At 43.8% G+C, this 13279-nt stretch overlaps 1 protein-coding gene across 7 annotated transcripts in view; it reads left to right on the plus strand.

Annotated features, from left to right (window-relative positions):
* The window catches only part of LOC129859267 (zinc finger CCHC domain-containing protein 2-like), a 68369-nt gene that overhangs the window by 39332 nt on the left and 15758 nt on the right, over positions 1-13279 (plus strand). For 4 of the 7 annotated variants that reach the window (XM_055928815.1, XM_055928818.1, XM_055928817.1 and 1 more), the window contains 3 exons: positions 7779-7850; positions 8174-8277; positions 10453-10553. In XM_055928815.1, the coding sequence (XP_055784790.1) occupies positions 7779-7850; positions 8174-8277; positions 10453-10553 (277 nt within the window). The remainder of the gene's footprint in view (positions 1-7778; positions 7851-8173; positions 8278-10452; positions 10554-13279) is intronic. The other 3 variants (XM_055928816.1, XM_055928822.1, XM_055928821.1) reach the window with 1 other exon arrangement.

Consider the following 13279-nt stretch of genomic DNA (forward strand, 5'->3'; position numbering starts at 1 on the left):
AAAACATACCTTATTTACATAAGTATTCAGACACATTGCTATGAGACTTGAAATTGAGCTCAGGTGCATCCAGTTTCCATTGATCATCCTTGAGATGTTTCTACAACTTGATTGGAGTCCACCTGTGGTAAATTCAATTGATTGGACATGATTTGGAAAAGCACACACCTGTCTATGTGAGGTCCCACAGTTGACAGTGCATGTCAGAGTTAAAACCACTGCGGCCCTTGCAGAGCAAGGGGAACAACTACTTCAAGGTCCTCAGAACGAGTGACGTCACTGATTAAAACGCTATTAGCGCGCACCCTGCTAACTAGCTAGCCATTTCACATCGGTTACATGAGCAATCTGGGGAGAAGGGCCTTGGTCAGGAAGGTGACCAAGAACCCGATGGTCACTCTGACAGAGCTCTAGAGTTCCGCTGTGGAGATGGGAGAACCTTCCAGAAGGACAAACATCTCTACAGCACTCCACCAATTAGGCCTTTTCATGGTAGAGTGGCCAGATGGAAGCCACTCCTCAGTAAACGGCACATCACAGCCCGCATGGAGTTTGCCAAAAGGCACCTAAAGGACTCTCAGACCTTGAGAAACAAGATTCTCTGGTCTGATGTAACCGAGATTGAATTATTTGGCCTGAATGCCAAGCGTCACTTCTGGAGGAAACCTGGCACCATCCCTACGGTGAAGCATGGTGGTGGCAGCATCATGCTGTGGGGACGTTTATCAGCAGCAGGAACGGGGAGACTAGTCAGGGTGAACGGAGCAAAGTACAGAGAGATCCTTAATAACCTTCTCTAGAGCACTCAGGACCTCCGACTGGGGCAAAGGTTCACCTTCCAACAGGACAACGACCCTAGGCACTCAGCCAAGACAATGCAGGCGTGGCTTCGGGACAAATCTGTGAATGTCTTTGAGTGGCCCAGCCAAAGCCTGGAAACTGATCGAACATCTCTGGAGAGACCTGAAAATAGCTGTGCAGCGACGCTCCCCATCCAACCTGACAGCTTGAGGGGATCTGCAGAGAAAAATAGGAGAAACTCCCCAAATACAGGTGTGCTAAGCTTGAACTGTCGTACCCAAGAAGGCTGTAACGTACCAAAATGTGTAAAAATTCAAGGGGTCTGAATACTTTCCGAATGCACTGTAGGCCATTCTGGATCAGACCAAATCTGTTGTTGTTGGCACTACAGTCAGAGGCTGTGAAGTGGGAGATCTTTAATCAATGCAAAATGGAATACAAATTACAGAATTAAGTTAAACAAATGAGAAGGACTATGCTACAACGAGCAACCGACAGGTAGTCTGTTGTTTAATCAGAATGGAGTTGTTGCTGAATGAACGGCAAGCGCAACAAAATGGCCTAAACCATTTTGTTAGCCAAATGTTAGCTAGGTAGCTATCTTAGCTAGCATCTTTACATCGATTGTGAGGCAGTAAAGACGCACTGCCAGATGAGATGATAGATAATCTATGGCATTTACAAGTTTGTCTAACTAGTGCACACACCCCACCGTCCCCTGCTGGCTGCAGCGTGCACCTTCTCTCCCGAGTCACGCAGGCTGCGCAGCAAACAAGTGTCCAAGTTAAAACAACGTTTTTTTGAAATAAACATTTTTTCCAGATATCTGAAAAAATGTCACGATATTATCTGAGTAGTGCAACTATTTCAAATGCTCATTCCTAGTGGATATAATCTTGTTTCTTATTATCAGTAAAATTAACTAATGTATAAAATATTGAGTACTATGTATAGCATTGTAAGACTATAATTACCAACCATCCAGCGTTGTGGTAGTTAGGTGTATTTCCCTGTTTTTGAGGGGAGCTGGCTCGTAGTTCCTGGAGACTTCCAGCAATTGCGCTAAGCTAACGATATGCTAGCTTCAACTTCCTTGAAATTACACACAGAGAAATAAAATTGGTATCCATAAGTTCGTCTGACTCTGGGTAAGTAGAAAATAAGGCTTAATTGTCTAAGTCCCTTTATTGCTTACTTATGAGAGGTAGAAGTCCTGTGTGACTCAGTTGGTTGAGCATGGCGCTTGCAACGCTACGGTGGTGGGTTTGATTCCCATGGGGGACCAGTACAAAATGCACTCACTACTGTAAGTCGCTCTGGATAAGAGCGTCTGCTAAATGACAATTGTAAATTTAGAAGCACCACTTGAGTAATGAGCCCGTAAGGTAAATACACACACTATGGAGAGGGAAAGTAGGGAGCGTAGCGGAGAGGGAAAGTAGGGAGCGTAGCGGAGATGGAAAGTAGGGAGCGTAGCGGAGAGGAAAAGTAGGGAGCGGAGATGGAAAGTAGGGAGCGGAGATGGAAAGTAGGGAGCGGAGCGGAGATGGAAAGTAGGGAGCGGCGATGGAAAGTAGGGAGCGGAGCGGAGATGGAAAGTAGGGAGCGGAAAGAAAAAATAGGGAGCGGAGATGGAAAGTAGGGAGCGGAGCGGAGATGGAAAGTAGGGAGCGGAGATGGAAAGTAGGGAGCGGAGCGGAGATGGAAAGTAGGGAGCGGCGATGGAAAGTAGGGAGCGGAGCGGAGATGGAAAGTAGGGAGCGGAAAGAAAAAATAGGGAGCGGAGATGGAAAGTAGGGAGCGGAGCGGAGATGGAAAGTAGGGAGCGGAGATGGAAAGTAGGGAGCGGAGCGGAGATGGAAAGTAGGGAGCGGCGATGGAAAGTAGGGAGCGGAGCGGAGATGGAAAGTAGGGAGCGGAAAGAAAAAATAGGGAGCGGAGATGGAAAGTAGGGAGCGGAGCGGAGATGGAAAGTAGGGAGCGGAGATGGAAAGTAGGGAGCGTAGTGGAGAGGGAAAGTAGGGAGCGTAGCGGAGAGGGAAAGTAGGGTGCGGAGATGGAAAGTAGGGAGCGGAAAGAAAAAGTAGGGAGCGGAGCGGAGATGGAAAGTAGGGAGCGGAGAGGGAAAGTAGGGAGCGGAGATGGAAAGTAGGGAGCGGAGAGGGAAAGTAGGGAGCGTAGCGGAGATGGAAAGTAGGGAGCGGAGATGGAAAGTAGGGAGCGGAGCGGAGATGGAAAGTAGGGAGCGGAAAGAAAAATAGGGAGCGGAGCGGAGATGGAAAGTAGGGAGCGGAGCGGAGATGGAAAGTAGGGAGCGGAGTGGAGATGGAAAGTAGGGAGCGGAAAGAAAAAATAGGGAGCCGGAGATGGAAAGTAGGGAGAGGAGCGGAGATGGAATGTAGGGAGCGGAGCGGAGATGGAAAGTAGGGAGCGGAGATGGAAAGTAGGGAGCGGAGATGGAAAGTAGGGAGCAGAGTGGGAAAGTAGGGAGCGGAGCGCAGTGTTGCAATTATGTTTTTTGACACAAAAGTGGCGTATCCTTGTAATACGCTCCGGCATTCGATGTACTACCTGAAAATTGAGATGAGCCGTATCACTCCTTCCGCAGCTGTTGGGACAGTGTTGTCGCTTGGTTCCTTGATCTGATTTATAGGCTGTATAGGCTATTAATCCAAGTAGCCTATTTTGCATTGTTAACCAAATATAATCTAAGCAACTGTTCAAACAGTAAACCAAACAACAAGAATCCACCCAAAAAGGTGCTTTGTTTAAAGTAATAACTAGTGATTCCAGGCTATTGTGAAATGGTAAAACCTGCTGTAGCAGGCCATGTGCTTTTTCTTTGTTGTTGACCAAAACATGACGTTCTATTTTTAGCTGATATTGGAATGAATACACAAGCAGCATATCAAACTGGGATAATGCTTTAGGTTACGCCGGCAAGTACAAGGACATATTTTTTTTATTATGAATCTGATTATTTCACATGGCGATGTGGGAAGCTACGAAGGCTAGCTACTTTTAGCAAGGGGAAGACGACTCTTACTTGTTTCATTAAATGAAATGACAAAAATAAAAAGCCACGCTATTGCCCCCTTGTAAATGGGAGTGGGAACAGGAAGGATATCATGTTATCAAAAGGTGTCCGGTGCTTCAAAATCCCACTCCACACACGTAGATGAGACAGTCTATAGGGAGGAGGTCAGAGACCTGGTCATGTGGTGCCAGGACAACAACCTCTCCCTCAACGTGATCAAGACAAAGGAGATGATTGTGGACTACAGGAAAAGGAGGACCGAGCACGCCCCCATTCTCATCGACGGGGCTGTAGTGTAAACAGGTTGAGAAATGCACATCACCAACAAACTATCGTGGTCAAAACACACTGACAGTCGTGAAGAGGGCACGACAAAGCCTATTCCCCCTCAGGAGACTGAAAAGATTTGGCATGGGTCCTCAGATCCTCAAAAGGTTCTACAGCTGCACCATCAAGAGCATCCTGACTGGTTGCATCACTGCCTTGTATGGCAACTGCTCCTCCTCCGACCGCAAGGCACTACAGAGGGTAGTGTGTAGGGCCCAGTACATCACTGGGGCCAAGCTTCCTGCCATCCAGGAACTCTATATCTGGCGATGTCAGAGGAAGGCCCTAAAAATTGTCCGACTCCAGCCACCCATAGTCATAGACTGTTCTCTCTGCTACCGCACGGCAAGCGGTACCGGAGCGCCAAGTCGAGGTCCAAAAGGCTTCTTAACAGCTTCTATCCTCAAGCCATAAGACTACTGAACAGCTAATCAAAGGGCTACCCAGACCCCTCTTTTACGTTGCTGCTACTCTCTGTTTATATCACTTTAACTCTACCTACATGTACATATTACTTCAATTACCTCAACTAACTGGGGCCCCCGCACATTGACTCTGTACCGGTACCCCTTGTATATGGCCTCGCTTGTTATTTTACTACTGCTGTTTAATTATTTGTTACTTTTATTTTCTATTTTTACTTAACACTTATTTTTAAAGCATTGTTGGTTAAGGGCTTGTAAGTAAGGTCTACCGACACCTGTTGTATTCGGCACATGTGACAAATAAAATTTGATCTGATCAACGGAGTGAAGCTTGTAGTAACCTTTTAAGCTATGCTGACTAGGTCTGTCAAAGTCTCCCAATGGGCGCTATCTGTCTGTCTCCAGCTCATTAGGTCATGGGAATCATTCTGAAAAGACAGGAAACGCACAGGGTCCTATTCATTTGGACGCGCAATAGAAAAGGTTTAGCAAATTTATGTGAGAGATTTTTTGTTGTTGAGCTACTTTTTGGAGAAGTCCAGGTACTCTCTCCCTCCTTGTTTCAGTCTGTTTTCTTCTGTTTCATTCCTAATGAACATGACCCAGGTTGGAACAGGCGACCCAAATCAAGCCATTGCTCTCTCGTTTGTTTTTCCAAACTAGTAATCCGATTGGTGTTATGTTTTATTTTGCGTTCCCACAAATGTCTTGAGGGCAGAAGCTGTGTGTGTTTTCTGTTCAGAGCATGAATACGTCGCCTAATTGACTAGATCAATTTGTCAAAAGAACAAATGGTTCGCAGATGAGATTTAGAGAACTTTAAGATCCTTGTTGCATAACAAATAGCCGTCTGTATACAGAAACATAGACCTAGTCGTGAATCGTGACGGAATAAAAGTATCACATACTATTTCAGACATTTTATTTCAGGAACAATACACAGCTTCTGAAATGAATGACTAAAATAGCCCCTACGACAACATAATCATATTTCGCCAGACAACATCAATTAGGAAGCAGTGATTTGTAAAGAGGCCTGCTCTCACTATCACTCCCTCTCCATCTCTCTCCTTTCTCGCTATCTCCTCTCTCTTTCTCCTCACCCCCTCCGCCCATGCTACTTGTTTATTTGTTCTCTCGCTCCTTTCTCGCTTGTCACCCTGGGGGTTTGCTCTAGCAGCTCTATTGTTGTAGTGTTGGTGATTAGCCAAACGGTTAGCACAGCCCAGAGCGTGTACGTGCGTGCGTGCGTGTGTGTGTGTTTATCGTAACAGGCGTGACTGTTAGCAGTGTGGTTCTATAGGTACCTCAAAAGCAGATTTAAAAATTGGCTAGCGTTTGAACTAGCCTATTTCCTATTGTTATTACAATTTCTGTGCTAACATGGCCTCCAAGGATTTTATACATGTGAAATTAACTGCTATTTAAACCTCAATGGCCAAACTCTCCATAGTGCTTTTCCCAAGAGAGTTTAGCATGAGTTCATTGATCCTCTTCAATTGTTCACAGAAGATATAGCAGTGCAAGAGAGCTAAAATTACTTGGCGCTGTCACTGCTCTTGGCACTTTCTTCAAATTGCTCTTTTTTTCAGTGTAGCTCGGCGGGGGACAACAGGTAGGTCCATATGTTGACCATGTCAACTCTTTCCACACTGGAAAAGCAAACCACGCCACGTTTTGCCTTCTTGGCGTATCTGTCTGGTTGCACTTGACTTTGTTCTGTTGGAATATGCCCATTGTGAAGTGAACATCTGCTTGCATTTGGGTGGTAGTTCACTCAGTAAGGTTGGTTAGACCAACCTCTTTGGTTTGCGCTGGGAGTAAAAAAAAAAAAAAAAAATTAATTGAAATGCCCAACATGTCAATCCAAAAAGTATACAAATGGCAATGACATTTTTTGGGCTATAAACTGCCTTATAAATCAAATTTAGTCTAACTAACCGTGTAGCGTGCGATGGCTTGTGGTGACGTTAGTTAGGGATCTGTAACATCTCAATCTACTTTACAACATAACATTACTGGCATCTAATTAGACGTAGTCTAAAGGCTGTGAGAACATTCACTTTTAATGACAAAAAGTTGATTCTAAGTGGGAAAGTGGTTGGGGCTTTTTAGGCTATGTCTTCGTCTGGTTGTAAACCTGTCATTGATGATGGTTACAGTAATAGTTGTGTATCATCTCATTAAAGTGATGCAGTAGGAGCCTAAACACGTTGAAACCTTCATAGCCATTTGGGTCAAGTCAATCCTATTAGGGGGAACCATGCTGATCATTAAAAATATAGGCCTCGAATTTCCAAACGTCAACCAAAGTTCAAAACAACCATTGCAAATTATGGTAATATCACCAATATCCAGAGGTTAAAAAAATATGCTTAAACAATTCATATTGCATGATGGGAAATATCAGTCGTTAATTGAACCAACAACCTGAGGCTGTATGGGAGAGTCCAGAGCCCATTTTATAATAGTAGGAGCACCAGCAGCGCAGTAATGACCCGAAAAGTCACTTCCATGGCAGCCCGTCACCCTCTTTTATGTCCTCATCAGAGCCCGTCTGGTTATGGTGCCGGAGCATAGCTAATGTTTTGTGCTTTACGAGGTGCTTATTGTTGTATCTGGAGAAGGTTCCCCGGCACTTCGCTTGCGGTGTAGCTGCCACCGGGCACAAGGCTGTGAGCGGTTGCTAAATGACCACAGATGTTGTCCTTACCCCTTATGACCCAGTCACATCCTGTTGTAGGCCAAATAACTGTTGAACTGACTTTACAGTTGAGGAAAAGTCCCTGAAACCCGACCAAGAATACCATTGTGAGTCCAAGTCATTAGGTTCGGAAAGCAGCAAAGCACAAACGCAGGGCTGTAGAAACACAAACAAGACTTTTCTGACGATTTGATCAAACAAAACACTTTTTTACAGCAGTGGTGTTGTAGCGCTTGGGTGACACTGTTTATTATTGTCTTCTAGCTGTTATCTTGATCATCTCTACTACCACCAATGGTGTGTCAGCAGCAAAGGCAAAATGGTAGATTTAGTTTGTTTGAGGAAAAACATTCCTATGATGTGATGTTTCATTCCCTAGTGTCCTTACCCAATGTGTCTGCATTTCCTTACAAATCTCTGCCAACATCAATGTACAGTACATCCCTTGGATAATAATGTAACCATTTTTTCACTTCTCATTCAGGTAACGTGGTCCGACTCCTCATCCAGCAATGTCACCAAAACTCATCTTGAACTGGAAAGCTTCTTGCTGAAGGTATAAATCACTAACTTGTGTTTTAGAAATCTAATGAAGCTATGATCAACATTGCAATCTGTACTGTTAATCAATTTGGGATGTGAATAGGTATAGCTAAGTTGAAATGGAATTGACCCCAAGTTTCCTGCATAGCATCGGCTGGATTTTCATCCACTCATAATGAGCAGGGATAATGAATGAGTTACTTATATAGTTACTTAATTAAGCGTTAATTGCTTATTAAAATGAACTAAGTCTCACTCTTGTTTTGAAGGTATTTGTTTGAATGGTACTGTACATGACTTGTTAAACCTTGACTCACTTGTCCTCCCCCCGTCAAGCAGCTTCCGAAGGAGCAGTCCACCGAGTCGTTTGAAAAGGGCATCCTCCGGCTACTCAACCAGGGAGACCAGTACGAGATCAGGGAAGTGGAGGGGAACCTCAAGTGAGTTCTGCTTACCGGCCTGCCTGTCTTGCATTGCGTTTTTTTAGGGGGTTTTGCTTTTCGCCGTCATTAGATTGTAGGCTACATTTCATGTCAGCACTCAAAAGTGTACAAACTACGAGTAGGTACGCCAGGTTGTCCCGACTTCTGCATGACAGACGACTCAGATTGTGAATTAAAACAGGTGTTGATGAGGTGGAGGCCTACTCTTAACAGACCAGAAGAGCAGTATCAATACTCACACGTAAAAGGCTTGTAGTCCTCTGTGTCTCAGTTGGTAGAACATGGTGCTTGCAACGCCAGGATAGTGGGATCGATTCCTGGGATCACCCAGACGTAAACAATGTATGCACGCATGACTGTAAGCCATTTGGGATAAAAGCGTCTGCTAAATGGCAAACAATATAGAATAGTGTGTGCTGTACCTACTGCAGTGATGCCATATACTCAGCCTAGGCTATGCTTACACCCAAGGGATTCTTCTTGGCGATTTCTCGTCAGTTCCTTTGAACCATTCGTCAGTTTCTCATTGGTGAAATGAGAAAGTCTCCAAGGAGAGTGTCTCAATTGTTCCCTCTCACTGATGTTGATCTAATTAGACGTTTATCCCCTCTGCTCTTCTGTAACAACATGACTGCATGATTGCTTGAACAAAATGTCCTCCTCTGTGTTCTCAGTCAGAGGAATGCAAACAGACTAGTGCCCTTTTGATTTGTTTTTGACCAGAACCCTTTGCAATAAGCAGACTGGCTTACAGTCTCCACTGACTGACTGTTCCCGTGTGTAGATGTGTGTGTAGATGTGTGTGTAGATGTGTGTGTAGATGTGTGTGTGTGTGTGTGTGTGTGTGTGTGTGTGTGTGTGTGTGTGTGTGTGTGTGTGTGTGTGTGTGTGTGTGTGTGTGTTAGAGATGCATGTGTGTACATGACACACCATCTTGGTTACTTTGAGGTGTGGTGTCTTGTTGTGAGGACAACAATGCCCCCTCCTGGAAACCACTTCTAGTAAGTTTCGTTTTAATGGAAAATGAAAGCTTAGAGGGCCAATAACTCAACTGATTGATAACAATGAACAAACAACACAAGTTTGAGGCATTTATCTGTTGCTATGTAAGCCTATTCAAGAGTACCTGATGATTGGATTAAAGAAATGGCAAAGTGTATGTTGGCCTGGTCAGTGAAGCGTTGAAACACACACACACACACACACACACACACACACACACACACACACACACACACACACACACACACACACACACACACACACACACACACACACACACAGGTTCAGCTTTGGTTTCATATCTAAAGGGCAGGGCCACTTCTCGTCAATCAGCTGGGTAAGACTGTTGTTCCTTCCAGATCACCCAGTCACACCCCTTGTGTCCAATATCTGACCACATTACTGTAACCTGACAACACAGCCAGTCAACCGATGAAACAGGTCTACTATGCCATAAAATTACACATCCATAATTCTAAAAACATATTGAGTTATATGATCTCTATCTACTTGGCCCACTCTCAGGCGCTAGCAAACAGTGGAATAAATTCAGCATTTAATTCATCAAATGTCCTTATTGCACTGATATTGCAAAGTTATTGGAATTTGTACTCTGATGCGTTTTTGAAGCGGATAGAATTTCCGTTTGACATTTGTGTTGTGACGGCACGGATCTCACAATCTGGCTGGCAATTTTACCTTCAGAGAAGTTGCGTGGCAACAAACGTATATGCCTAAGTTATGAGGTAAACTGAGGAGCAGACCCTGAGGAATGGAATGGATCCTGTTGAAAAGAGCAGAGCCCACATTCATAAAGTCTGAGTAGGAGTGATCTAGGATCAGATCCTCCCGGTCCATATAATCTTATTCATTATGATCTAAAAGGCAAAACTGATCCTAGATCATGTTGAGTACGGTCCCAGCGCTTCCTGTTAAATTAGAACCCCATCCAGCTTTAAAATGTAGGTCAACACTGACCGTACAGTCAAGTTATTACTAGTCAACGCATCAGATTCATCCAGTGCATTGGTTCAACGTTTTACTCCACAGCTTTGAGTTCAGCTTTGGGCCTCGGCTAACTTGTCATTTTATATTTTTCACCCATTTACAAAGGTCTCTTTTTCAAAGAAGTAAAATTACAAAAAAAAAACGTTTTTCTTCTCTTGCCAGGGAGAAGTTTCTGTCGGCTCCACAAGCTTTCCGACAGACAAGCAAGGTCTGTGGCTTCTTCCTGTGTGAGTCCTCCTCCTCCAGCCCCAGCTGCAGCAGATGTAAGCTGTGTGTGTGTGTGTGTGTGTGTGTGTGTGTGTGTGTGTGTGTGTGTGTGTGTGTGTGTGTGTGTGTGTGTGTGTGTGTGTGTGTGTGTGTGTGTGTGTGTGTGTGTGTGTGTGTGTGTGTGAGGACATTTGACCTGCAGCATTTTAATTTACCGGACATTTAAGAAATTTACCGGGCCCATTTGCATTGGGTGCGTAACCTGATTAGGTCATCCACCCACGGTGCTCAGAATGACAGAAATCACATTTAGTTTATGGTAATTAATCTTAACAAAACATGCAGCTCGAGGAGGTAATTGCGTGCATCCATCTTACCAAATTCCGATGCACAATTTGAAGACGCTAAAATAACTGTCCAAACGGTCTAAGGCACTGCAGTGCTAGAGGCGTCACTACAGACACCCTGGTTCGAATCCAGACTTGGGTCTAAGGCACTGGGGTATAAATAAATAGAATAATTGTCCACATTTACTTTTTCTCAGCCAGCAAGACGAGTAACGAACAGCAAAATCACTAGCCTATGTGAATCTACTATCCCCCATAGTAGAAAAGTTGACCTATTCTATTGGTCAGCTTGTCGTTCTGTGCGAGAAAGAAATATCCTATTCCGAACAGACTCTGGGACAGTTGTGGGACGATAGATCCCAAATTCATACAACCAGTAGATCTAGGCTACTTCCCTCAAAAGAAACATTAGAAAGCAAATGAGGCTCATGCAACAGATCAGAACGTTTAGCTTAAAATGTTGATAAAATATTACTTCACATTATTGCGCACAAAGCGCCACGCACATGCGAGGTTAATAAAGAGATCTAAAGATGCAACAACTAGCATGTGTTGCTTATATGACTAGGATTGTGCCTTTGGCAACTGGACAATGAAATAAAGTTGAGAGAAATAGGTGACTAGTTATAATATTTATAAAATAATTGCCTGCACGTTTGGTTGGATTTTGGCTAGGCTACTTTGAAGCAAGGTAAGACATGCCTCATATGTAGTAAAACAGGTTCCAAACAATTAAGTATATGTTTTCAAAACGCAATGTGGTGTGTGATGTTCTGAAGTCTGCCTTGTTGCCTATGCACTTCAATAGCGAATGGGAAGCGCGCTTCAATTACCAGTTGAGAAATAACCTGTAATCGTGGCCATTGTTTTTAACACGTGATTGCATTTACAATTGTTCTGCAATGATTGGACTTATAAAAGCAAATGTTTCATGAGCTGTAGCAGCAGCTCTCGATCAACTGATATTTTGATCAATGAATAGGCTAAAATGCATTATTTCTCAATGGGATTTTAAAAATTCGCCCAGACAATTGACCGGCACCCATTTTATTTATAGGCTTTTCATTTTTTGGTGGGGAGCCGGCTATTACCGGCTAACGGAAACCCTGGTGTGTGTGTGTGTGTGTGTGTGTGTGTGTGTGTGTGTGTGTGTGTGTGTGTGTGTGTGTGTGTGTGTGTGTGTGTGTGTGTGTGTGTGTGTGTGTGTGTGTGTGTGTGTGTGTGTGTGTGTGTGTGTGTGTGTGTGTGTGTGTGTATTTATACATATGTTGGGATACAGGCTCAGAGACATGCCATAGAGCAGTGCTAAAAGGCCATAATAAAATGGGTCGTTTCTAAACAGCAATAAAATAGTAGAGTTGGAAAATTCAAAATATATTCTGCCATTTCTTTAAAGTGTGTGCATGTGGTGGTGATGGGGACTAGCCTATTTTAGGTGTGAATAAGGGCTGGGAATTGCAAGGGACCTCACGATACAATATCATAACGATATTTAGGTACCGATACGATATGTATTGCGATTTGATAGTGCAAGTAGGAATAATAGGAACACCCTTTTGCCCTCAGAACAGCCTCAATTTGTCGGGGCATGGACTCTACAGGGTGTCGAAAGCGTTCCACAGGGTTACTGGCACATGTTGACATCAATGCTACCCACAGTTGTCAAGTTGGCTAAATGTCCTTAGGGTGGTGTACCATTCTTGATACACACAAGAAACTATCTAGCATGGAAGAACTCAGCAGCGGCGCAGTTTTTCTCACAGACCGGTGCACCTGGCACTTATTACCATACCCCGTTCAAAAGCACTTAAATCTTTTGTGTTGCCCATTCACCCTCTGAATGGCACACAAACTCAATCTAAGTCTCAATTGTGTCAAGGCTTAAAAATCCTTCTTTAACCTGTCTCCTTCCCTTCATCTACAATGAATGAAGTGGATTTAACAAGTGACATCAACAAGTTATCATAGCTTTCACCTGGATTCACCAGGTCAATCTATGACATGGAAAGAGCTGGTCTTAATAATGTTTTGTACACTCAGTGCATGTCTGCTGCAGAGAGACAAGAGAGAACATTAGGATAAAAGTGCTGAAAACATGTTGGCTCGCTATTTAGTAATTTAGCAGACGCTCTTATCCGGAGCGACTTACAATTAGTGCATTCATCTTAATTAAGATAGCTGGTGAGACAACAACATATCACAGTTGTATTGTATTTTCCCTCAATAAAGTAGTTATCAGTAATCAAAGTGTGTGCTAGATTGACCAAGCAAGACATTAACAGAAACAAGTTATTGAAACAAAATACTATTATTGTAGAAACAAGATGGAGAACAAGCTATAGGGTGAAAAACACAGGGGTTTTGGCACAGGTACACCCGACTAGCGCTACATACCGTTGAAGGTGGAAGTTTACATACACCTTAGCCAAATATAT

The sequence above is a fragment of the Salvelinus fontinalis genome, chromosome 7 (assembly GCF_029448725.1).
Source record: "Salvelinus fontinalis isolate EN_2023a chromosome 7, ASM2944872v1, whole genome shotgun sequence".
Classification (NCBI taxonomy): domain Eukaryota; kingdom Metazoa; phylum Chordata; class Actinopteri; order Salmoniformes; family Salmonidae; genus Salvelinus; species Salvelinus fontinalis.